Source organism: Melanostigma gelatinosum (assembly GCF_949748355.1).
Source record: "Melanostigma gelatinosum genome assembly, chromosome: 22".
Classification (NCBI taxonomy): Eukaryota; Metazoa; Chordata; class Actinopteri; order Perciformes; family Zoarcidae; genus Melanostigma; species Melanostigma gelatinosum.
This window is the reverse complement of record NC_136655.1, coordinates 14,549,291-14,572,858: the sequence shown is the minus strand read 5'-3', so window position 1 is coordinate 14,572,858 and position 23,568 is coordinate 14,549,291. Positions and strand designations below refer to the sequence as shown.

The window sequence follows — 23,568 nt, the reverse complement described above, 5'->3', positions numbered from 1 at the left end:
ATCCGTCATTGTTTTCGCATGATTCGGATATCATAATAATAAGCAAAAGGCTAACGCTATACGCTATACTATATCTGCAATAATCCTCTGAATCATGGGATCACAATGTTAAAACAGCCCAAAGAAATTCCAATAAATTCATAATCCACAAACGGCAACAGCAAGCTAACTAGCTAGTTTTTTCCCCTCCTTTTTATGCATTGAACATACTTACAAATATTCAAAACATGCCCATGTTCATAACATGACGTGAGACGAGTACTCTTTACTGCCAGAAGCTTGAATATGGGTTGACCCTCCGCATCAGTTATAACTTAAATGCTGCTTTAGAGGCCGTTTTGTTTTTTGAAGGATCATCCAGACAAGTGACTAGTTCCATTCAATGTCTCAGAGCCTGCTGGGGTGTATTCATACTGTCGCCCAAGGCCTCGTCCATCTCTCTGTGTACATTAATACAGATAGCCGGCTCACACGCCCCGAGGCCATCGTAGCTTCGTCATGCATTGAAAGGGGAGCGTGAATCTCGAGGGCACTCTATACACTGAACGATTACCCGAATGAAAAAAGATGAGTCAGTGTCTTCCACAAAACATCACGACAACGAGCGCGCGTGGGCTTCTGACCTTCAATCACTCAATAGCGATAAATGCCTTCAGCGAGTGGGAGTTGTGTTGAAAAAAACACAAGCAATTCACATTCAACACACACCGCACAAGATCACACACTCCCACTTTCAGATTACCCGAAAAAAGAGGCTTTGTTGGGCGCAGGGCAAACTGTCGGGGGAAGTAAAGCGAGGCCTGATGGAGTAAAGCAGCCGCAGGATTCAAGACGTGTCTGAACAGAAAATGTAAGAACACGTCGGGAGGGGAAGGTGATTAGCGGAGTTATTAGCTTAATTAGCTCAACACTAAGGATCCCCATGTCTTATCAGGCGTGTCTGATAGCTTTCTGGCAGTAGCCTCGGAATCTTACAATTTACTCGCTGCCACACACACACGTATTCATATGAACTGGGTTTTTTTGGGAGTTCACAAAAAAAAGCACACACAACCTAAACAGTGCTCATTAATTAGTGTATCCTTCAAGACGCTGTATTTCCTCAACTGGTTTAGTTTAATTAATCTGTTGCTCTTTATTCATTAAAAAAAACCAGAAACACTGAATAACTGACTTTTTATGTCAAACTGAGGCCGGACATGTCAATTCGGGTCAGTTTGATCTACATAGCCCAATATCACGCATTCACAACTGTGCTCAGCATACAACGCCCTCTTCGACATCTACTTCCTCTAATTGACTCCCCTCTCACAGATACCTCACAGACGGCGGCCTCCATCTGTATGCGCGGAACGCGGGCCGAGCCGCCGACGCCTCTTCTCGAGAAGCATCCCAGAGAGGGAGCAAAGACATGCAGGGCGACATAGACAGGTAAGGATGCAGTCCGTCAATCAGCCTGCCCGCTTTTACCTGGTGTGCGTTTTGACATCGCCGTGGACCGCACCCCGGGTTCGATTGACCTTCCAAGGTTCTTGCGATTCACGCACAGACGTGCTGGATACGCAAAATGCAATTGTTAAAAATCCCAAATTTGCCAACAGTGTCTGCATTTTACATTTTTGGCATTGAGCCGATCCCTTTGCGATGAGTTGGACGGTTTGCGCTCCAGAGGCTCGCCGATCACTTTCAGCCGAAGCCAGGTGGAAGTTTGCGAGGGCAAATGTGGGCAGGTAACCTGTGGCCGCTACTTAACAAGGAGAAGAAGCCCTAATATAAACAAACTGGTGCGTTTGGTTCGCCCATGTAGTAAAAAGAATCATCATACAGATTTTACCGCCATCTAAAATCTTCCAACCTCCAATTACAAAGAGGATTCTGTGGAGATCCGCTGCTCTCTCTAAAGGTAGCTTGAGAGCGCTGACATGATAAAATGTAAAAATACTGAAAAAACAAACAAACTTAAAGCCACAATTTAAAAAGTAGGAGGTAAGTTTGTGTCCTTCAGAGGGCACTGCAGGGACATCCGAGACTAAGTGAGGCGAGAGGGAGAGACGTGCCATCGATTTCTTTAAGGCCGTCAAGCCAAGATTATGATGACAGGCCGTCAGAGAGGCTGCTGGGAATCGACCGACCCGCTGACATTTCCCAGCGTCGCAACTCCTAACTTCTGCCAAGATTTTAATGAGTGGCAGTGTTTAGAGGAGTGCGAGGCCTGGAAAGCGATCAGATATGGCTCTCAAGTTTGCTGTAATGCTTTAAATCAGTAAAGGGCTGTTAAAGACTCTCACTTCATTGATCCCATTCTAGGTGCCAGTGTGCTAATGTGCTAATTGTGCACAGTTAAGGCAAATTCTAACCTGGTAGGATTTGAAGACTCGCTCGTGATTTTTCGTTCCTGCTGAGTTAGTTTGTGCCACCGGTCTAAATAATCCAACTGTCGACCCCTCTGTTTCTGGTCCACGTGCTCGCTCTCAAAGAGCGCGGTCCGTCACAAACAGTCAGTCGAGCCGGTCCGACCATATCTGTGATCGGCCAAGCGTCCCAATGCGCCAGACCTGACCGGGAGGCTCGGACCGGGCGATTAACTGGCCCCGCCTGTCAGTCTCACGCTGGTCTGCCTGTCAGACTTTGACACTCAGAGGGAAAAGGGGATGGATCGGATTAGAATAAGTATGAACCCCGTGAACCGTCTCCTCCATTTGCCAAGTCACAGCCTCACCCCGCTCACAATTTATCTCTGGATTTGGATATTATGCCTAACGTGTTCCTCACCTTGCCTTGACATGAAAAAAATTGCGGCTTTTCACAGCCAAAGTCTGTGTGAGCGCTTCGGGGCCTCAGGGGGCGATGAGGAAATATTGATGCCTTCTTCCCCTTAAGATGCCTGCAGGCATCAGACTCCCGAATGGAGCAGAATTTGAACTTTGTTTTCTCCATTCCTCCTTTCCTCCATTTTCCCTGACAAAACTATGAGAGTGTACAAACACAAAAAAGCACACATGGCTTTCATGCTTCCCCGCTGACATGTGTGATTGTCAGAAGCTGAACTGTCATTTCCCACTGACACACGACACAGCTTGGGGGGGGGGGGGGGGGGAATTCATTTCCGAAGCGATTGCCCGGCTTTAGCTGCCTCCGTAGGACGGGATCTGCCAAAGCATTCGCCTTCCTTTCCACATAACCCCCCCCCCCGGCTTTAAGTGAAATGAGTAGCGGATAAGGCCCAAGTTCAAACAATCTGTTCGCCGACTTTGAAGAACTTTTCATCTCCTCAAATGCACAAGCTGCCGTTCTAGGAACGACCAGCAAAGTATTTATTCTGAGATCGTAAGTGAGTCGAATATAATATTGTGTAGTTTCTCCTGCCTCCTGTCACATTAGCTTTCTTCATGGTCACTGTAATCTAACCGGAACGCAGGCAACATCGTAGACGTCTTTCTGCTCGTATGTCTGCTCCAGTGCTTTCTTTTTGCTCCCTTACCCAAGAGAACATTTTAGTGTGCAGTAAGCAGGCAAAAAAGGCCGATAGTGTATCTTCAATTGCTGACATTCAGTCGTGATTTTCTGATAGAAGTTAATATTTATGTTGTACTCATTATGTAGTGGCTCATTTAAATGTAAATCTCATTGAATGTCTTGAACCAATGGATCCCCAGGGAAGGAATATGAACGGTCAGTTGTGGATTATCAAGAGCTTTTCAGAGTCAAACCACAACACACAACACTACTGTCCTGTGTGTTTGTCCTCTGGGATAATTGAACAGCTACAGGGACATTTCACTGAAAAACATCAATGAAGAAAGTAACGATACCAGTAGCATGAAATCAGAGCTGGGATGCTGCAGTTAGTTCAGTAATTCTGCCCGTCACCCATTGGTTGGTGGACTGCCGTTTTGAGTTCTGCGTTTTGAGTTCTGCGTTTTGAGTTCTGCGTTTTGAGTTCTGCGTTTTGAGTTCTGCGTTTTGAGTTCTGCGTTTTGAGTTCCGCGTTTTGAGTTCTGCGTTTTGAGTTCTGCGTTTTGAGTTCCGCGTTTTGAGTTCTGCGTTTTGGCCGTCGCCATCTTGGATTTTTGCAACCATTGTTTTGTATCAGTAAAGTAAGCTACAGAGCATTTTTCTTCCACCTCTTGGAATAAGCAGTAATTGGGAGCATACACGCCCCAGTTCTCCCAGCACACTGGCAGGAGTAGAGAGACTTGTGGTCTGTGTACACAAACTGATCTCCCACGAGGCTCGTTATGCTTTGCTCCGTCCATAACAACCCCCATGGCAGCTTCATCCCAAACCAACAGAGCCGTCGTCCGTCCACATATGAGTCCAATTGAGTTTCCATAGCACCAAACAGCGAGTATGTATACATAAAGAAATTATTTGCTTTTTCTTTGGAAAATAAGCTCAATGAGCTCAAAATCTTCTTCTTTGGTGTTTCAAGTATCGCCTTTATTGCCACCTATAGCCCAGCGAGTGTTTGGAATGTTTTTCGTGTTCCAGTGTGAATGTAAATAATTTGTAAAATGAAGGTGGTGTAGACAGAATTCATTTTTTTAAACGTTGAGGAAAATATCTGCATAAAAACTGTCTGTACACAGGCCCTAATTAGTGTGACAAAGAGTGTCAAAGACACAGTTGCTTTCGGCTTTTTGACGTTTTTCGTGCTAAGAATCCAGCAGAAAGTCCTGAAACTGACCATCTGCCCCAGAGTGGCCAAACAGAACAGCAACAGCTCAGATCTCTCCTCCAATCGGTAAAACAATGGTGAATTTGGCCCCTCTCTAAAAATACCCTGCTGTCATGCAACATAGATGAGCGCATACTCGTGGCTCTACTGTCGAGAAAAGACGCCCATGGAGAGTGTTTTGACACCGACATTCTTCCCGTCCTCAGCAGAGACATGAATAAGTAAGCGGCCTCGCTTTTAGCATCCTGGTTTCTCGTGTGCGTGTGTGTGTGTGTGTGTGTGTGTGTGTGTGTGTGTGTGTGTGTGTGTGTGTGTGTGGCACTATCGCTCTCTTCCTCTCTCACCCTCTTGTTTGAGGCCTGGACTATGGCAGCTTGCTCAGCGTTTTTTTGTTGTTGTCATTTGAAGCTTTTGGGGGATTGTCGCTGTGTAAGTCCCTGTGTGGTTCGTCTCTGCTCAGGATGAAAAATATCCCCTCACGTCGCACCTGAAAGTGCAGCGCCTCGACGTCTCAGCTTTCCAGCTGTTTCGAGTTTTCTGGCACTCGTCAGTCTCTCAGACACTTGTCTTTTTTCAGTCTTTCCCCCCTTAATGACGAGCACAGGCTAAACTTAGCAAAGGGTGATGGTAATTGGATGAAGTTTTATCGCCCAATTTGAGTACCCAGCTGTGTCTGCCTTGTGTGTGTGTGTTCCTGCAAGTGTGTGTCCTCACTTGTGCAGGTGCTCGCATACAGATATATTTCCTCTCAAAAACAGGCAGATTGCGGTCCGCACAAACACGCACAAATTAACATCTATTCATTCAAGAGAAAGTTTCCGTTTTTGGGGGGCTAAGTTATCCTCTTGTTCCTTATTCTCTGGCGTTGATTCATTCTGGATGCTTCTCCCTCTATTCGTCAGGAATCTGAATATTTCTCTTCATTTCCTCCAGGGGAAGCTGGATATCCTCATTAATTACTCTGCTCAGTGAATTAATAAGTGAGGTCAAGTAGTTGCAGAACGGGCAGTAATGAAACCAAAAGACACACCGCCCCGCTTCGTTTTTCTGAATGTGAGTTTTGTAGTACCGACACTCGGATGAATGTAGTTCCATTGTCCCCTTCCAAGCCCCAAATGTCCACAGGTGCTGTGTCACTAAATACGAGCTTTCCCGTTTAGCAATCACGCATCCATTTTTGTCTGAATTCAGCCTTAGATGAGTTCCCAATTTAGTCAATATTGTTTTACACAACCTCAGCTTTACTTTGTGAAAGCGTGCTGCTTTGTTTGATCTGTGCACGCTTAAATATCTCCATAATTATTCCCCTAAATGCCCTGTCTTTTGGAACAAATTGACAAGAATTGACGTACTGTATCCCAGATGTAAAATGTTTGATGAGTGCTGTTAATATACTCTGTTATGGCAGCTCGTCCTTGTCTGAGGCTGACTCTCAGCATGATGATCTTTTGGACCATATGCCCCTCTGAGTTCTGTCTGTCGGGCAGCTTATTTATCTGCTGAGAGGTGAAAGACAGCATGGCCCTCAGTGGCTAAACGCAAGATCATTCATCTTGAGATGTTGTCACAAAAACTGCAAATAAATGGCACCATATTATAGAAATATGTGGCTTCTGGCGACCTCTCCATTATAGTTGACAGTGTAAGCCACCAGGAATGAACTGCTGCGAGTAATAAAAAGCTACAGGATTTTACATTTGATCCACAATTTAGCACCAAGTCATTGGTTAAAAACTGTAGTTTGACGGTAATGTGCTTTATTGCTGGTATTGATATCACTCATAGTAGTACACACAGATATGAAGTTGCAGCCAGTTAGCATATAGCTTAGCAGAAGGAAATATTGGTCATTTCAGGCTCAATGTCTGCCATATTTCTTTTCTGTATGAAAAGCATTAGGCTGGGGAGGGAGGCTGAACCTTATGTTTAGATTTATTTTTAAAAGCAAAACCCACAGCAGTGTTTTAAATATTTCTTCGGAACCTCCATTTGCAATTTGTTTCACCATTTAACAACTGAGAGATGCAAAGCATAAAAATATGATCTAATGTAGGCCGGTTAAAACGTTAACATTCTAATTCCAATAAAGAAAAAAAACGAGATAATGTTAATGTGTGATTTGTACGGAAGGTTAACATAAATCACAGTGAGGAGAAATGAAAGAAGTCAGATGACCCTCCCTGTGGCAAAAACAAAAACCCTCCTTACTCCCCACACCAATCACTTTCTTACGATGCTTAACTTTCCTCCATTTCCTCAACTGTTCTGCTCATGTTTTGGCTTCTGACAGAGTAGAGGAAAAATGTAATGATTATGAAATCTCTCAAAAGCTTTGGCCTGCTACTGTTATTACCACAGTTTGAGCGACGAGTCTTTATGTTGTGTCCTTCTTGAGCTCGTGACATAAAAGAGTAATAAGACATTCATAACCCTCCCGAGTGAAGAATGCATGTGCTGAAGAAGCCACATAATGTCCATGCCATGCAGTCATATTTATTCTGACCTCTTAAGATTCAAGGCAAACAGACACGGCATGTTGGGAACTCGCACTCAAATGGCAGACTTCAGATTTGAGACATTTCTACCTCAAATCGTCATGTGTCTGTCAGTCCCACATGTAAATGAACGTCTGTGTGTGCGTGATACATCACGTAATGTTAGAAGGGAACAGGAAGGTGACCCCGTAGGTCTTAACTGCGCAGTGATGTAGTGCAGCATTAGGAAGACAGCCATTACCCGCAACGCTTCCGATATATCTGGAACGCTCCGGTGATTTTTCCAACTTTTAATCAAATAAAGTTTGTCTGTAGTTAAAAGGGCCGAGTGTTTACCGAGGAGAGAGCGGCAGCTTTTTTGCAGGATTGAATTGCATGTTTTATGATTCAAAGCGCGCATTCTCTGTGACGCATTTCGGAAACAAGTTGTGATAAAACAAAAGAAGAAGAACAACCATTGGATTTACAGACTCGCGTTGAGCTCTTCTTATCACTTTCAGGGTATTGTGTGTCATTCATCTGAGCAGCTTCCTGTCATTTTATTCATAACTCGCAAATGCAGCATTTGAAATCATTCTTTCTGAATCCACCCAGCCAGCAGTATGGTCTTAACAGTCGTGGCGTTTTGTGTGACAGAACCCTAATGTGGCTGTAGATAATAGGGTACGTGAGAGATCCGTCTTCATATCGTGCTAATGGGAGATCGATTTTAGGATAAGTAGGCTACGGGGCACCTCTGCTGCAGGCGCGCCACTTCGTGTGGTCGAAAATTTGCAGAGGATATGACTCCATTCGTTATCTGACAGGCCTAATGAGTTTGTGAAGATAAGAATCGACAAAGTTCCCATCGCTGCTAATTCACTTCAGAGCCATGGAGCCTGAGTCTGTTGTGGATTATGAAAATGGAATCGGGTTAGATGACGAGCGTTATGGTGTAATTAAGGCAGTCAAACATTTATGAAGCTGCACCGCGACCGATTGTTGTCTTTTTTGATCGGTGCCCCTGTAAAGATGACCTGTAATGACCCGAACTGAATATCAATAGATTCCATATCCCATACATACATCACGTGACCTCATCATCGTTGGTTATCTTTCCTGCCGGTGAGCACATGAAAGCACGATATAAGAGGTAAGAGCTGACAGATCTGACACACTGTTAACTGTTGTAACTCCGTCAAGTGTTTCCCAGAGAGAGGCAGTCCGATGTCGGTTGCTCATCAGTGATTTCTGGACGCGCGCCGGGATCGCCGGTGGTGGGATTCAAACCTCGGCTGAAGGGGCTTGGGAGAGCTGCCGCTGTCTGTCAAGTTCTAATGCCATGATCCTGGGAAGATACAGGGATGAACAGGAGATGGTGCCGGGTTTAGTGGTGAACAGTTTGCCCATCGCATCTTCCCAGAGCCCACCATGACGTGTTCGAATCGCTTGCTTTTGTCTGACCGGCAGTCCAAACTCCAGAGATCGTCATTGTTACCATCATAGAAAAGTCAGAAAACAGGTCACACTGGAATGAGCTATTTGCTAAAAAAAAAAGATCAAACAAGGAATCCATTATCAAAAATTGTTGTTGATGAATTTTCTCCCCTTCGTTTAATCGCTGTGTTGTTTCAGTCTGCGTCGAAGCTCATCTCCTATTCATGCGTTTTAATAGTTTAAAGTAATCGATCAGTCTTCCTCACATGTCAGAAGAAAATAATGCACTTTACAGTGTATTTGAAACATGGTTTAGTGAGTTCATGTCCTTTCTGACCGGAGGAGGAGGAGGATGTCTGAGGTCGAGCCGGAGGTGGCTCGCGAGCACTTAACGCTGGCTGTTTGTTTGCACACTTGCCAGCAGTTTGCCTCAAACAAACCCCCTGCCGGGCTGCGCCAGCTCGACGGTGACCTCTCACTGCTGGGCGGCTAACGAGTTTGTTGTCGTCTTTGACTGCACTGCGGTAGGAAGCCTGGATGTTTCTAACCAGCCCATCAGCTCTGTTCGTCGCTGCTTGGCAACGGACACATTAGCGTCCCGTCCCTCAAAGGTCGCTCTGTTCCTTTTCTTCAATCGAGTTGTGCTGAGCTGAATTGGATCCCACAGTCGATCAAGTCTCATCAAATATTTTTTCTCTTCCTGTGACAAAACCTTAATAATCCTGCTTTGCTTATTTCTTTCACCGGTGGTGATTCAACCTGTATCCAGTTCATTACAGCTCTTTCCTGAGTACAATGACACTTCCAGCATCAGGGACGAAACGTTCTATTGTAATAGAAATCAGAATCGGGTTGTTAGCATGAGCGGAAACCCCAAAAGACAGGATGAAGCAGGATGGCTCATAGAATCTCTTGGAGGAGATTTCTGGCTCTGCGGTTGCCGTTGACTGATACCAGACGTCAGCAAATAAAGACGTTGCTGCACTGATGTGAGTCTTCTTGTATAAATAAAGACAAATGTACCAACTCCATCATCCTTTTCTCCTGCTCGGCTGCCCGCCATTACGCTGCATGCGGGTCATGAATAATGTCCCAACACCGGGCTGACTTTTCTGAGCGTCTCACGTATTATGCATGAGATCACTTCCAGTCAGACGGGTTTCGGCCAAGGCTAAGGCACAGTAAGCTCTCGCCCCCGGTACAAAGCCCTTCCTTTCTTGATTTGGTCAGATTCTGCACTGTCATCCCGCTTTGATTAACCCTCGGTAGCCCCGATGCTGACGACATGTCCGATTTCCTCTCCGAGGGCTGACAGGCCCATCTTGGTGGGGAGGGGAGGGGAGACGAATAGAGAGAGGGAGAGAGAGAGATAGAGAGGAGGGGCAGCCAGCAGCAACAGCAGCAGAAAGCACCGGGGTGAAAGTGGAAGAGTGAGGTAGTCCCTTCCTTCCTTCCTTGGTCTCTCCTTCCCATTTCATCTCCGGACTCCCAGTCGTCTCACAGCTTCTAGCCGCTCCGTCAGGTGGGGTTTCTCCTCCCGTGGTAGTGGGAGAGTTCTGTGACAAGGGGACGGGCGGCGTCCATCCCACGAGAGGTGAGTTGACGGCATATCTAGAAACTCTTCCACCCGCACAACCTGCAAGACAGCGCATTGATGCGTCTTTGTGCTGGCGTTTGAGTGGAGTCAGACTGCCTAATGTGCTCCGATAGGCCGGCTCTTTGTGCTCTCCATCAGAGTCTGTGAGACCCTCGCCAGCTTTGGAGGCCCATAGAGGAGAAGAGTCATTTGCGCGGATGTCTTGGTGTTTTCTCATGTTTAATTGCGAGGGCTCAGAGGCATTAACTGGGATTACGGCACAGGCAAATGAAGGATGAGCGCTTTCCATTTACATTGCAGAACCCTGCTCTCTGTGTGTGTGTGTGTGTGTGTGTGTGTGTGGGAAGAACAGAAACCGTGCATTTCAAAGTTTTGTGTGTGACACAGATAGTTATGGTGCTTGGAGAAAGGATGTCTTTGTTGCAGCTCTTCTGTTTCCCTCTCTGAGCTCTCTGGCTAGCTGTGTGTACAGTTAGTGATTTATTATGGTCCCTGAAGCGAGCAGCCACCAAACGCAATGACACACCGTTAAAAGTTGTGACCCAAGGCCCGATTTATTCGATGTCTTTATGTATGTTAGACCAACTTGAACAAACCTATATTTTTGCTTTTTTCCCCGTTGCTGTATTCTTTGACCATCAGATGTTGCTCATATTGTGGGTGTGGTGAAGTCATTCTAGACTGCATGATAGACTAAGATCCATAGACAGTGAATGAACTTAAGCAGACTTCAGTACGAACATCGCTAACAAGCACAGGAAGTGCCTAAGGAAATACTTTACTTGAGACAAAGGACATGAATCGCTAATGAGAAGGTTTTTGAAGAAAAGAAGGAAGGTATTTGGCTTTTATTCAACCTTGGTGTTCTCTTTAGTTCAGAGCTAACATCTCTGTTGTAGATAAAGGTGATTCATTCGTTGGATTATTGTCAGCCCACTCATTCAGCCTCCTGTTTACTGTCAACCAAGCAGCAGCAAAAAGCACCTCCCTTGGTTCCAGCTTTGAGAAACAGTTGATTCTTTGTACACAAACAATTGAACGATGGAACGATCAAAGGATGGAGGAAATAGGAATTAATTCGTAAGGTGTTTTGTTTTTTAAATTTTAATTCCTCGGGTCCCGGTGTCTTCAAATACCATTACATATGAGCGTTACGTAAGAAGTCCCCTTGAGTACGCGTTGCATTCCCCCTCTGTGGACGTCCCAGCTCCACTCCCTTCAACACCATTCCTCCCAAATATTTATCAACCCCCCTCATCATCATCTCATTCATCTCCATGAAACGGAGTAATCACCGACGTTATTCCTTTTCCTTTCGTGCCGCTAATAGCATTTCGTCCTCTGGGTCTTTGAAAAGAAACAAGACCAAGCCTGTTGAATATTGCATGAGGGGATGCCTGCGCGGTTGAGTGGAGCCACAGCAGTGTGTTCATAGCACGGGAGCAGCGGGCGCAAATCAGGGATTTGCAGTAGAATCTGCAAAGAAATGCAAACATTTGGAAGGGCAGACATCTGTTTCCATCCTCATTCAATTCACTTTGTTTTTAAGTCCCCATCTACTAGGTAGCTGCCTTTGGCTGGTGAGAAGCTCTGCTCCGGCTGTTTGGTGTGACGCCCCAGATTTCCCCAACAGGTTGAGGGTTTTGAAAATCAGGCCATAGCTTTTTATAGCTCCAGTTATCATACAATTCCATACCACCTGTTTTACACCAACCGACAAAAGGCGGCGCTACGTAGGGCGTTGCGATCCAAGGCATCGCAGTCCTCTAATGAGAAGAACTTTCACAATGGAAATACAGTGTGTTTTGGATTCTGTGACTTGTTTGGTGCCATCTGTGCAGCTGAGAAGGCAACGTTCTCCTCAGTGGCCTCCTCTCCAGCATTCCGCTCTGTACATCGTCGCTCATTGTTAATTTAAGAAGTTATGACACAAAAGTCCGTCTCTCCCGCCCATGCTGTACGGTTATCAAGTTCGGCTGGAGATGCAGGTGATGCATGTGCAGGTCTGAGGGGAGGAGCTTGCCTAGGTTTCTGCTCTGTCGGAGCTGGTCCAGGGAGTCGGCCCGATGAAATATTCAGCCCGTTACAGTCAGGCGGGTTTCTCCGGAGGAGGAAGCGCAATTTCTTTTTTGTTGCACTTCTTCTTGTATCAACCCCCTTTTTTACATCAGGAAACATCCACAGAGCACGGATGCTCCTCCTCAGCGTCGGTCCCCAGCTTGCCATCGACAAAGACGAACAGAGTCCTCCATTACTGTTAGCTTAGAAGCTCCGCTGGAGCAGCCCGGGCACTGAGGGGTGCAATAGTGAAGCTTTTCCCTGCACTATCAGCAGGGTTTATGGGGTGGCTGATCAACATCGATGACTCAGCTATTACCACGCTATGTGTTTTTCAGAAATCCTTTTCTCTAGTTTGAGATTCATGCATATTCTATTTTAATAAATTCTTAAGTATTGTAACGTTAATGTGGCACATTGAAAGCCTTTCTCCGTCTTGATAAAGGACTGTGGACAACAATGTCATATTAATGATAATAAATGATAATCATCAGAAAGATGGAGTACTTGAAGCTCCTTTCATTGCCTTCCCCCACAGCACCTCAATGGTTGCTGTGAAGCCAGTCATGTACTTGTATGTTAACCTCTAGCTCTGAGGCCAATATGTTCACAACTTCACCTATGTCCATTGTTTGCATTCATCATTCAGCAAGTTCTGCTTTTTTATCGTGCTCCATTATACTAACAGTGCAAGTCTGTTAATTAACAGAAACGTGCCTGAAGAATTGCATTGACAGAAGTGAATGCAAAAAGCTACGGGGCATCTTTACTTTGTGACGAGGACTCCAAGTGCTCTCCGCTGTGACTCATCGCGTTAATTAATTGGGAATTACCCACCACGTAGTTAGAATCATATTACTCACAGGTCTCCGGCTGATTCGCCCAGAAAGAGGATTTTCAATATTGTATTAGAGAGACACCCGAGGAGGAAGGAGGCTACACACTGTTTAGATAAAACTGGAAGTCAGTGAGCTCCTTCGCTGCCATCTGCCTCTGCTCCGCATGTTACGACGATAGGCGAACCATCCTCCGAACGCCGTTTCGCCATTCTCCTTTCTGTACCACCCAAGCGACTGTGCGGCACGTCTTGTTATCAAGTCCAATTTGTCTCGGTTTGGGGGAAATGAATGGCGATGTGGAAAAAGGCGCCTGAATGATATTTGAGATCTGCAATTAGTCATAAGGAGCAATCAGTGCTTGTAAAAAGACCATCTGTGTCTTTGATCTCTCCTGATTCTCATCTCTAAAGCAAGTTTCTCTCTGACAATTTCATGCTTACGAGCTTTTCCTTTTTTCTACAACAAATGAATATAATAGTTTATAGAGACAGGGCTTTCTGTATGTCTGTTCTGGAGTGCAGCCAAGTCACTTTGGACTGCTTCATTTTGTTGGGAGCTTTAAATCCCCCCCCCCCACACACACACACACACACACACACACACACACACTGTCTTGGCACACGCCGAAGGCTTGTCTCAGAGGACTCTGCAGAGTGCACTGCAACTCCCCCGTCGCTGTAAAGCTGAACAATCTTTGAATCAGATCATCAAGGTGATCCGGCAGCCACCGTCACCGGCACCCCCCCTCGACGAAAGGCCGCGCGTTTAACCTCGACACTCAAAGTATGGTCCTCCGCTCGCCGTGGCCTTCTTTAAAACAGTTCTTCACAAGCAGTCGGCTTTCGGTCAGACGACTCCGCCCTCAACTCAAAGCACACGTTATCAGCATAGACGGGCTTAAGTGCAGATGAGAGGAACCGATTAAAGGGAAACAAGCCGGCCGTGTTTCAAAGCCATTGATTTCCACGGCCTTTGTTTGCAAAAGCCCGGCGTGTGTAGAAACACTTACTCAAACACACTCGTTTCTGATAGCAGAGCTCCACTCTCAGCGCTTGGCAGCGGCCTTTTTTCTTAACTAAAGAACTGCAGTAAAACTGTGGACACACACACACACACACACACACAACTCTAAAGCTCCGATTGACAGCGAGATTGCCATTTATTGTATCGTATGACAAGCTGCTCTGCTCTTTAAACATCCTCCTCTACGGCTTCTTTTTTGAATGGCTTTCAATTGAAGGAAAATTGAATCTCTGAGAGATCATGGATGGTAAAAGGAGAAATTGGTTATGATGCTCAACAACACAAAGACATATTGCCTGTTGTCCCTTTCACGGTTTCTCCTTTTCGATACAAAACGTTTTTTTCACATATATTTTCATTATTATACATTTCTTTTTTTTCAGCCTAAAAGCCTGCATAACAACATATTATACAGAGCTAAAGCTGCAGTTTGTAGTTTTATGCGGTTATGACTCGGCCAGATTTTGGCCGTGAGGATAAATGCTGCTCATTCTGAATCTGTCATAAGAGCAAATCAAGTTCACACTGCACCAGTGGGCAACTGGGTTGCAAGCTGTCTGCTCTCAGGTGGCAGGTCAATAGACCACCCGTTCATTTCTGCATGTAGACTCAAGCAACAGGCTGCTTTACATTCATGATCCAGAGTGTTTATCTTTTTTCATTTCGCGACTGTTAACACTGTAATTTAATAAAATTATGCAATACAGCTCATGTATACGTTTTAAGCATAACAACTCTTATAGTTATTGATTTTCGGAACAAACTTTAGAAAATCAATAACGCCATTATCTTCCGCCGGAGAACGACTGAACAGGTCCGCACGTCTCCAAACCCCCCCCATCCCCCATCCCCTCCCTCCATTGTGAGCCTTTGTAAAGAATGAGTCATTATTCTCTCATTTTCCGCCTTCGGGTCTGCCATGAATTATAGATGGCGAGCCCGAATTGACTGGTTGATAAAAGTGTAATTAGCTTCTGGAAGTATTTTTTGGTGTTTTTTTTGTTTAAAAAGACAGTTTCAAACTCGGGCTGTTGTTTGCGATCCATCAGACTGGAAATTCACATCAGATGAAAGGATCTGTTTGTGTGAAACGAGTTGGCTCTTTTGTTATCTGTCTGTTATGCCATTGTGTTAACAGTCATTTTGCTCGTATTGATTGTCATCTCTCTCTGTGTGTCTGCTGCGCTGCTCAGTCATTTTTCCTTCTGGATTTAAATTAAACTCTCAAGGATGTTTTGATCAGATTTGTCATGCAAACTCTCTCTCTCTCTCTCTCACACACACACACACACACACCCACACACACACACACATAAAGGCACACATGCACGCAGTGTTGGTACCTGTGAGGTGTATATGAGCCGTCGCACCTGTGATGCGTGTGTGTGTGTGTGTGTGTGTGTGTGTGTGTGTGTGTGTGTGTGTGTGTGTGTGTGTAAGTGATCGCTGTTGGATGCATAAGCTCCATGTCTAGGGGGCTCTTGTCAGCCTTCAACAACAGCTAAATGATAACGTGCCAGTGAAGATCCTTTTATTCCTTCGCACAATAAAAAGCTTCACGATTAATGAGGCAACGCCTTTTTTGTGTGTGTTGGGGGGTTTAGAAAAAATAACTCTCATGCCCACAATTCAATGGGGCCCTAAAAAAGAAGCGCAACTGTTTGAAGAGACAAATTATCTTTTATTCTGCAAAAACCTTCAGTCAGTGACATTTAGAAGTTGCAATAGCGTGAGAAGGTGAAGGTGGCAGATGTGCCGCACGCTTTGTTAGTAAAGCACAGAGCACCGCTGTGTAAGGTCAGAGGAAACCGGTCCATCCTGGTCTGAGAATGGCTGTCGCCACCGCTGCACGCGCTGAAATGACTACACGAACTAGAAAAATGACCTCACCGACCTCCGCTCTTCTCCTTCTGCAGTTGGGACGACAGCAGCTCGGTGAGCAGCGGCCTGAGCGACACTCTGGACAACATCAGCACGGATGATCTGAACACGGCCACCTACTCCGCCGACAGCTCATCGCGCAAAAGCAAAGGAGCGCAGGTGAGGACACGTGCACGAACCGCTCGGTCACGCCCTGAGCTTTCCTCTAGCGCCACCATCAGGTCAAAAGGGTTATTTTCAATACTTTGGTTCTTCGCCAAAATATCTGCAAAACTAACGGCATTCCCATCAGCCTCAGCTGTTCTTTCTGTTTACTGCTAACTAGCAACAGTTTCATGCTAACATCCGAAACTAAGATGGTGAACATGATATGCATTACACATGCTAAACATCTGCATGCTCGCATCGTCATAGTGAGCATGTTGCCGTGCGAGCATTTATCTCAAAGCACCACGGTGTCTACGTTCAGCCTCACAGAGCTGCTAGCATGTAGCTATATGTCTTGTTAGCTATACAGCAGCTTGTAGATGGAGTTAATCGACGTCAGTGGTACAGTAATTACCTTCCAAGCCAGAACTCGTTATGTGGTGTGATTTTTATTGCGTATTCTTCTTTTACACAAGAAGTTCAGTTTGCCGGTCACACGGGGCTTTACCTCTATGAAACAGATTCTGCATTCATGTTTGTAGTCCGGGTAGTATCGACCAATCACGTTCGAGCAGGCTTTGGTTGAATGCGGGTAAACTGTCCGAGTGGAGAGCAAAAGAGGCGGAGCTCATTGGCCGAAATCCAATCTGGGAACCCGCTATCGTATTTTCATTGGTTTAAAATGAGCTTCTAAACTGGCTACTTGTGAAAGAATCCGGTCGTACACGTTGCCTCTCAACTTCAACTTCAGTTTTAAAGCGGTCCTCTTGGCAGGGAGGGTTTAATGGAAGATGCTGTTTGGTTGCATCGCGGGAAACGTAGGTACTGTGTTTGTAGCTTGACCCACACCAGGAAGTGAAGTTGTGACATCTTGGCAGATTTTGAGTGACCAAAGCAGTTACAGAAAATGAACTGTAAAAGACTGAAAATCAGTCACATTTTTGTGCTATAAAAAGGTTGAATTACCAGATCTGACTAAATATCTATATCAAATGCAGAGCTGCAAGCGTGCTGGTTTAGCATGAAACCCAAGGCCAGGCTGTGTGTGAGCTCTGAAATCACAGCTGAGGGAATTAACTGTGAACCGAAGGCCACCGCTCAGCTCTCCTCGCAGGCGTTAGCTGTATTCTGCCAAGTATCTTTGGTCCCTCATGAAATACTCAACAGACCGGGCTCTTAAGAGACGCTGGTGTTGCTAGGGAGACCGGCCATCTGTCAAGGTAGGCTTTATCACTGGTGTGTGTGTGTGTGTGGGCCAAAGTCCCAAAAGAGGGGATTTTGACACGGGTGATTCCAGAGTTAGCTACGACTTCACACACAAACACACACCCCACTGCTCCGTTGGTGCAGGGACTTATATCTCGCTGTGGTGGCTGTATGATCTCACGTACTCTTTTAGGTACTGCTGTCATTGTTACGGAATAATCTATATGTGCTTTCTTTGACCCCCCCCCCCCCCCCACAGTCCCAGAAAGGAAGCAGGTCCAAACATGCAGAGCAGGAGGTGAGCAGCAGCTGGGCCGGAGCCGAGGACCTGAAGAAGGTGGAGGAGGAGCTAGACGCGAGCATGGACCCCGGCAGCGGCTCCTCCCGCTGGAAGCCCTCCTCGTCCTCCTCGCCCTCCTCTTCCGCTCAAGCCCAGAGTCAGTACGAGGACGGCGGTCAGAAGGCCGCCGCGCTGGCCCAGATGTCTCAGACGGGCTCGTGGAGGCGGGGCATGACGGCCCAGGTGGGCATTACGCCACCCAGGACCAAGGGTACCTCCGCTGCCCACAAAACACCAGGTGGGAGTTGTTTTAATATCTATAATCCACAGGTGGAAATGAAATACAGTAGATGTGCCTTTGCTTTTAATATTCATTTTGGGAGATGTTTTGTGATGGAGAGTTGCGAATTGCAGCATATTTGTGGCTTTTCACTGCAGCTGAGCTGTGATAAACAGTCTTCTGGCTGCTGGCCAAAATGTACACAGAAAGAACAAACAAGCGCTGGGCCAAGAATCTGCTGGGGGTTATGTTTTTTGTATTTGTGCTAATAAGTCTTTATGCAAATTGACAGGCAAAACTGATGATGCTAAGGCCTCGGAGAAGGGCAAGGCGCCTTCCAAGAGTTCAGCAGCCATCCAGCGCTCGCCCTCCGATGCCGGGAAGAGTAGCGGAGATGAAGGTAAGAAACCTCCCTCTGGCATTGGACGCCCACCCACCACTGCGTCTTTTGGATACAAGAAGATCCCCGGTGCCAGTGGTACCCTAATCACCTCCAGCGGGGCAACGCTCGCCAGCGGCTCAGCCACCCTGGGCAAGGCGCCCAAATCCTCAGCTGCCCTCGGCAAAGGCACAGGCATCGGTGGTGTGCGCAAGACCAGCTTGGACGGCTCAGAGCCCCAGGATGACGGCGTCCTGCTCACCTGCAGCGCCTCCAAAGTGACCCTGCAGTACCGCTCTCTGCCCAGACCGGCCAAATCCTCCAGTGGAGCAGCAGCAGGGCGCGGCGGGCACCGCTCCAGCTCCAGCAGCATCGACTCGAACGTGAGCGGCAAGTCAGCCGGGGGGGCGGCGGCTGCGGCGGCTGCGGCGGCTGCGGCTGGGGCGGTTGCGGCGGCGGCGACACAAGCGGGCGCCAAGCGCAGGGACGGAAAAGTGGGCTCCGACCGTTCTGACCGCTCCAGTCCCATCACCATCAACCAGACGGACAAGGAGAAAGTGGCGGTGTCAGACCAGGACGCCTCAGCAGGACTAGCCACCTCTCCCAAGTCCAGCCCCACCTCCAGTTCAACCGGCCAATCAGGCCTCAGGCAGCCGGGCTCCAAGTACCCCGATATCGCTTCCCCTACGTTCCGCAGGTCAGACACACAAAACATGCACGCGGCTTCCGTTCTGTCTTTGTCCCTCGCCGTGTGTGTTTCTACGTGACTCAAGCATTTCATCACATGCTGTATTTGGTTAATAGCTACAAGGGATGTTTTGTTTGTTTTTTCAGTACAGCAAGCGCGCCTTTAGCTGCAATATAAGTTCAGGTCTTGCAGTACTTAGATTGTACTTTGGATTCAGGTGATTCTGATTCTGTCTATTTCGGATTTGAAGGCTGTTTTCATTCATAATCATTTCCTGGTGCAGACAGATAGGGGGCATTTATTGAAGACCTCGTCTGTCTCGCCAAAAGTACTCCGGCAAATTTAGATTTGTTTTGATGCGCAAGATCAATACATGACATTTAATAAATCACATTTCTGCGCCTCCACAGGAAGATTGGTTGAGCGTGTTCACTCGGCCGCACAGCCAATGGGGCCATCGCATAGATTGTCCGCTGGTGTAGGCGATAAGCCACTGCAGATGAAACATATATTTACCCCGCAGATGAAGGGGCGATGGCTTTTCATTCGGGTTCAGCCAAATCCTGCTCAGCAGTTCTTGATCAGAACAGACAGGAGACAGGAGTTTCTCGCCTCGCCGATCCCTGACTCATCAGCGTGGCCAGACATTCGTCCCTATCCGATCCGACCCGTTTCATCTGCATGCCTTCAAGCTTGCTATATTTTTTTCACCTTTATATTTCATGTGATTGCGATGACAGACTGGGACAGGCGCAATATGAGTAGCAGGCTGTCTGAGCATATGTGGGAGGCAAGCGGAGTTGAGTGGCCTAACAGATTAGGTTCTGAAAAGTCACAGGGCTGAAACGTGCAAAGCTGTGAAAGCCGATGTGTCGATGTAAGTTACTGAGGATCCGCCGCTGAAACGAGTTGGAGTTTGCCGCGAGGGATAAATGTGTTGAGAAGTGTACTCAGTATTTTATCCGTAGTTTGATGTTGGTGTTACAACAAAGATGTGGGGATGTTTGAGTTGCCGTAGTTTCTTGATGCCTGTCACCACTGCAGTAATACAATATCAAATGCAATATACATTAGATAACCTCAATGTTATCCACTTTCTCAAAGTACCAAAATGAATACATTTTCCAGTATGGATCTTGCAGAGGCTCATCACTTGTCCTTTGAGCATTTCTGAATGTCTGCACCCACCTCTCTACCCCCAGATTGTTTGGCACCAAAGCCAGCAGCAAGGCCAGCTCTCCGGGCACTCCCGACTCTGGCAAGTGCCCCTCAATACTTGGCAGCCCCCACAGCACGCTGGCGAGGCAGGCCAGTCTGGACTCGCCCTCCTCTGGCACGGGGAGCCTGGGCAGCGCTTGCGGCCTGAGTGGTGGCAGTAGCCCGCTATACGGTAAAACCCCAGACCTGTGCACCGACTCCCCGGCGTCCAGCCCGGCCTCTGGCCTCTCCCTGCCCTCCAACGCTCGGCCCTGGCCGGCCTGTAGCTCGTCAGCTGGCAGCAAGGACACACTGAGCTGCCAAAGCATGACCAGTCTGCACACCAGCTCTGAGTCCATTGATCTCCCGCTGGGCCACCACGGGCCCAAGGTTACACGAACCGGCAGTGTCAAGTCCACCCTGTCTGAGGGGTGAGTAACGGGGAATACGATTGGGCTGAATCGTATTCATTGTTTCATTTGAGAACGGAGACAAAAAGTACTGTATATCTCTTTATCCTAAGATATAAACATTAATGCAGAGGAAGCCTCAGCAACATAATTAAAAGAAGAAGAAGAAATTGACCCATCCAACACAAAGCTTGGTTGGATTTAGGTTTCTTTTTCCAGCATGGTTTTGGTATTATCCTTCTTTCCAGAGTCTTACCCTTTTACTACTCACTGACCCACCTCACATGCCAACTTTTCCACAGTTAGTCTATTGCCTTGACCAGGTACCAATCTTAGTGGTTCTGGGATCATCATTCAACCTATTTAAAACAATCAAGACACTATTATTTGTGGGTCTGAAGCCATGCTAGAAAAGTCCCACAATAAATTAAGATCATTCCAGACGCTCATTCCCATGAGAAGTCTTTATCATGGTGTTTCCATTGTTTTGTCCACATACTGTGCATGCAATACATAAACAGAATGAAGAGTAATCATAGTAGTTTATTTTCCCTTACTAGCTTAGCTGTATGTCTCAAAAATGAAACAATTGATTAATATTTAGATCGGCCTGTTTATATATTAGTGTCTGTACTGTGATACATTAGTAGTGTCTTTGTTTTCTTCATTGTGTGTGTCTTTGTGTATGTGTGTGTGTGTGTGTGTGTCAAAAGTCAAGTTTGTAAAATGTGACCAGAGTCTTTTTCTCATGTATATCAAACAAAAATGTTTTCTGTTGTTCATCTAATTCACTCATCCTTTGTGTTTTAACAGCATGCCTCTTGACAGAAACACGCTTCCCAAAAAGGGACTGAGGTACAACACATCTGCAGCAAGAGCCCATTCTCAACTGTTCTTCTTTTAATCACCAACATAGATCATTAGTATACATTTGCATGAAAGTAATCATTCTGATATCAACTGTACTTTTCACGTTGTTGTATGTGTGTTGTATGTGTGGGTGGCACGATGAAACACCGTCTTTAGCAGTGATTCCCAACCAGAGTTTCTTGTAATGGATGGGTAAAATATTTAGCTTAAAGTAATGAATATACGGGTACAATATTTAGCTTAAAGTAATGAATAAACGGATAAAATATTTTGCTTAAAGTAATGAATAAACAGATAAAATATTTTGCTTAAAGTAATGAATAAACGGGTAAAATATTTTGCTTAAAGTAATGAATAAACGGGTAAAATATTTAGCTTAAAGTAATGAATAAACGGGTCAAATATTTAGCTTAAAGTAATGAATAAACGGGTACAATATTTAGCTTAAAGTAATGAATAAACGGGTCAAATATTGAGCTTAAAGTAATGAATATACGGGTAAAATATTTAGCTTAAAGTAATGAATAAACGGGTCAAATATTTAGCTTAAAGTAATGAATAAACGGGTACAATATTTAGCTTAAAGTAATGAATAAACGGGTCAAATATTGAGCTTAAAGTAATGAATATACGGGTAAAATATTTAGCTTAAAGTAATGAATATACGGGTCAAATATTTAGTTTAAAGTAATGAATATACGGGTAAAATATTTAGCTTAAAGTAATGAATATACGGGTGAAATATTTAGCTTAAAGTAATGAATATACGGGTCAAATATTTAGTTTAAAGTAATGAATGTACGGGTAAAATATTTAGCTTAAAGTAATGAATATACGGGTCAAATATTTAGTTTAAAGTAATGAATGTACGGGTAAAATATTTAGCTTAAAGTACTGAATGTACGGGTAAAATATTTAGCTTAAAGTAATGAATATACGGGTCAAATATTTAGCTTAAAGTAATGAATATACGGGTCAAATATTTAGTTTAAAGTAATGAATGTACGGGTAAAATATTTAGCTTAAAGTACTGAATGTACGGGTAAAATATTTAGCTTAAAGTAATGAATATACGGGTCAAATATTTAGTTTAAAGTAATGAATATACGGGTACATTTTTAGCTTAAAGTAATGAATATACGGGTACATTTTTAGCTTAAAGTAATGAATAAACGGGTAAAATATTTAGCTCAAAGTTATCTATAATTGAGAAAAAAGGTTGGGAACTACAGGTCAGCATATTTTGTGATTGTCTTTTGCAGCATTTACACTGCAGTACTACATTCCTGCACAAATCAGACTAGCTGTGGATTTTGAGAATGCCTTACTTAATACAATGCAGAGAGGAAAATATAATATTTAATATTTTCTTGCTTTGGTGAAACCCAAATGAAGTCTAAAATTCTGACCTGTTGTTTCACCTCCAGAAAATGCTTCCTCATGTGTCAGGATCAGATTTTTTACCACAGATCCTGAAGTCCAAATTTGATTATAACTCTCTTTAAGAGGCGCGAAATCTTCTGATGCAGTGTAAATGCTGCCTAAGTCCCTCCGTTTGTATGTCTGCTTCTCTGTGTGCATCTTCATCCGATTGCCATCATTTAGAAATGCGGCAAACGCAGCCGCCATGACAGAGCAGTTCTTCCTCCGCTCCCTAGTATGGCCCCAAACCTCCTGATAACATTTGCAGTGCTAGCCGAAGGGGCAGAAGTAGAATGGATACTTTGATTTGAGCTGGGAGTAAAGAGACTGAGACAGAAATACCATAACCCATTCATCACAGTGGCACAACCTCTGCAGGGAACGACCTCTCTAGCCAATTATACAGCAGTGCTGCAGAGGGGTTGAATGGTGCCTGCTGGTTTCAAAACATTCTTTCATTTCGATGGCATTTGGTGCTGACACTCTTTTTTGTCCTTAAAAGCCTCTGATCTTATTCTACACTGTATGCCTGTGTGTTGGGATGTTCAGTATAGACTGCAGTGTTTTCTTCTCAACAGTTTTTTTTTTACGGCCATCTGTTCACATCTTAAACCAGGGAGCATTTATTTTGCCTGATCTTTAGATTTCCTACAAGAGCAGCTCAGACGAGTAATTGAGCCCTTTAGTCATATCACTCAGCAT

General features: G+C 45.4%; 1 protein-coding gene across 1 annotated transcript in view; it reads left to right on the top strand.

The window, feature by feature from the left end:
• nav3 (neuron navigator 3) overlaps positions 1–23,568 on the top strand; it is a gene marked incomplete at its 5' end in the record, with an annotated part of 130,150 nt that overhangs the window by 71,426 nt on the left and 35,156 nt on the right. Inside the window, 6 exons of the mRNA XM_079294902.1 lie at positions 1,315–1,431; positions 16,023–16,146; positions 17,600–17,918; positions 18,193–18,976; positions 20,170–20,595; positions 21,388–21,429. Of these exons, the coding sequence (XP_079151028.1) occupies positions 1,315–1,431; positions 16,023–16,146; positions 17,600–17,918; positions 18,193–18,976; positions 20,170–20,595; positions 21,388–21,429 (1,812 nt within the window). The remainder of the gene's footprint in view (positions 1–1,314; positions 1,432–16,022; positions 16,147–17,599; positions 17,919–18,192; positions 18,977–20,169; positions 20,596–21,387; positions 21,430–23,568) is intronic.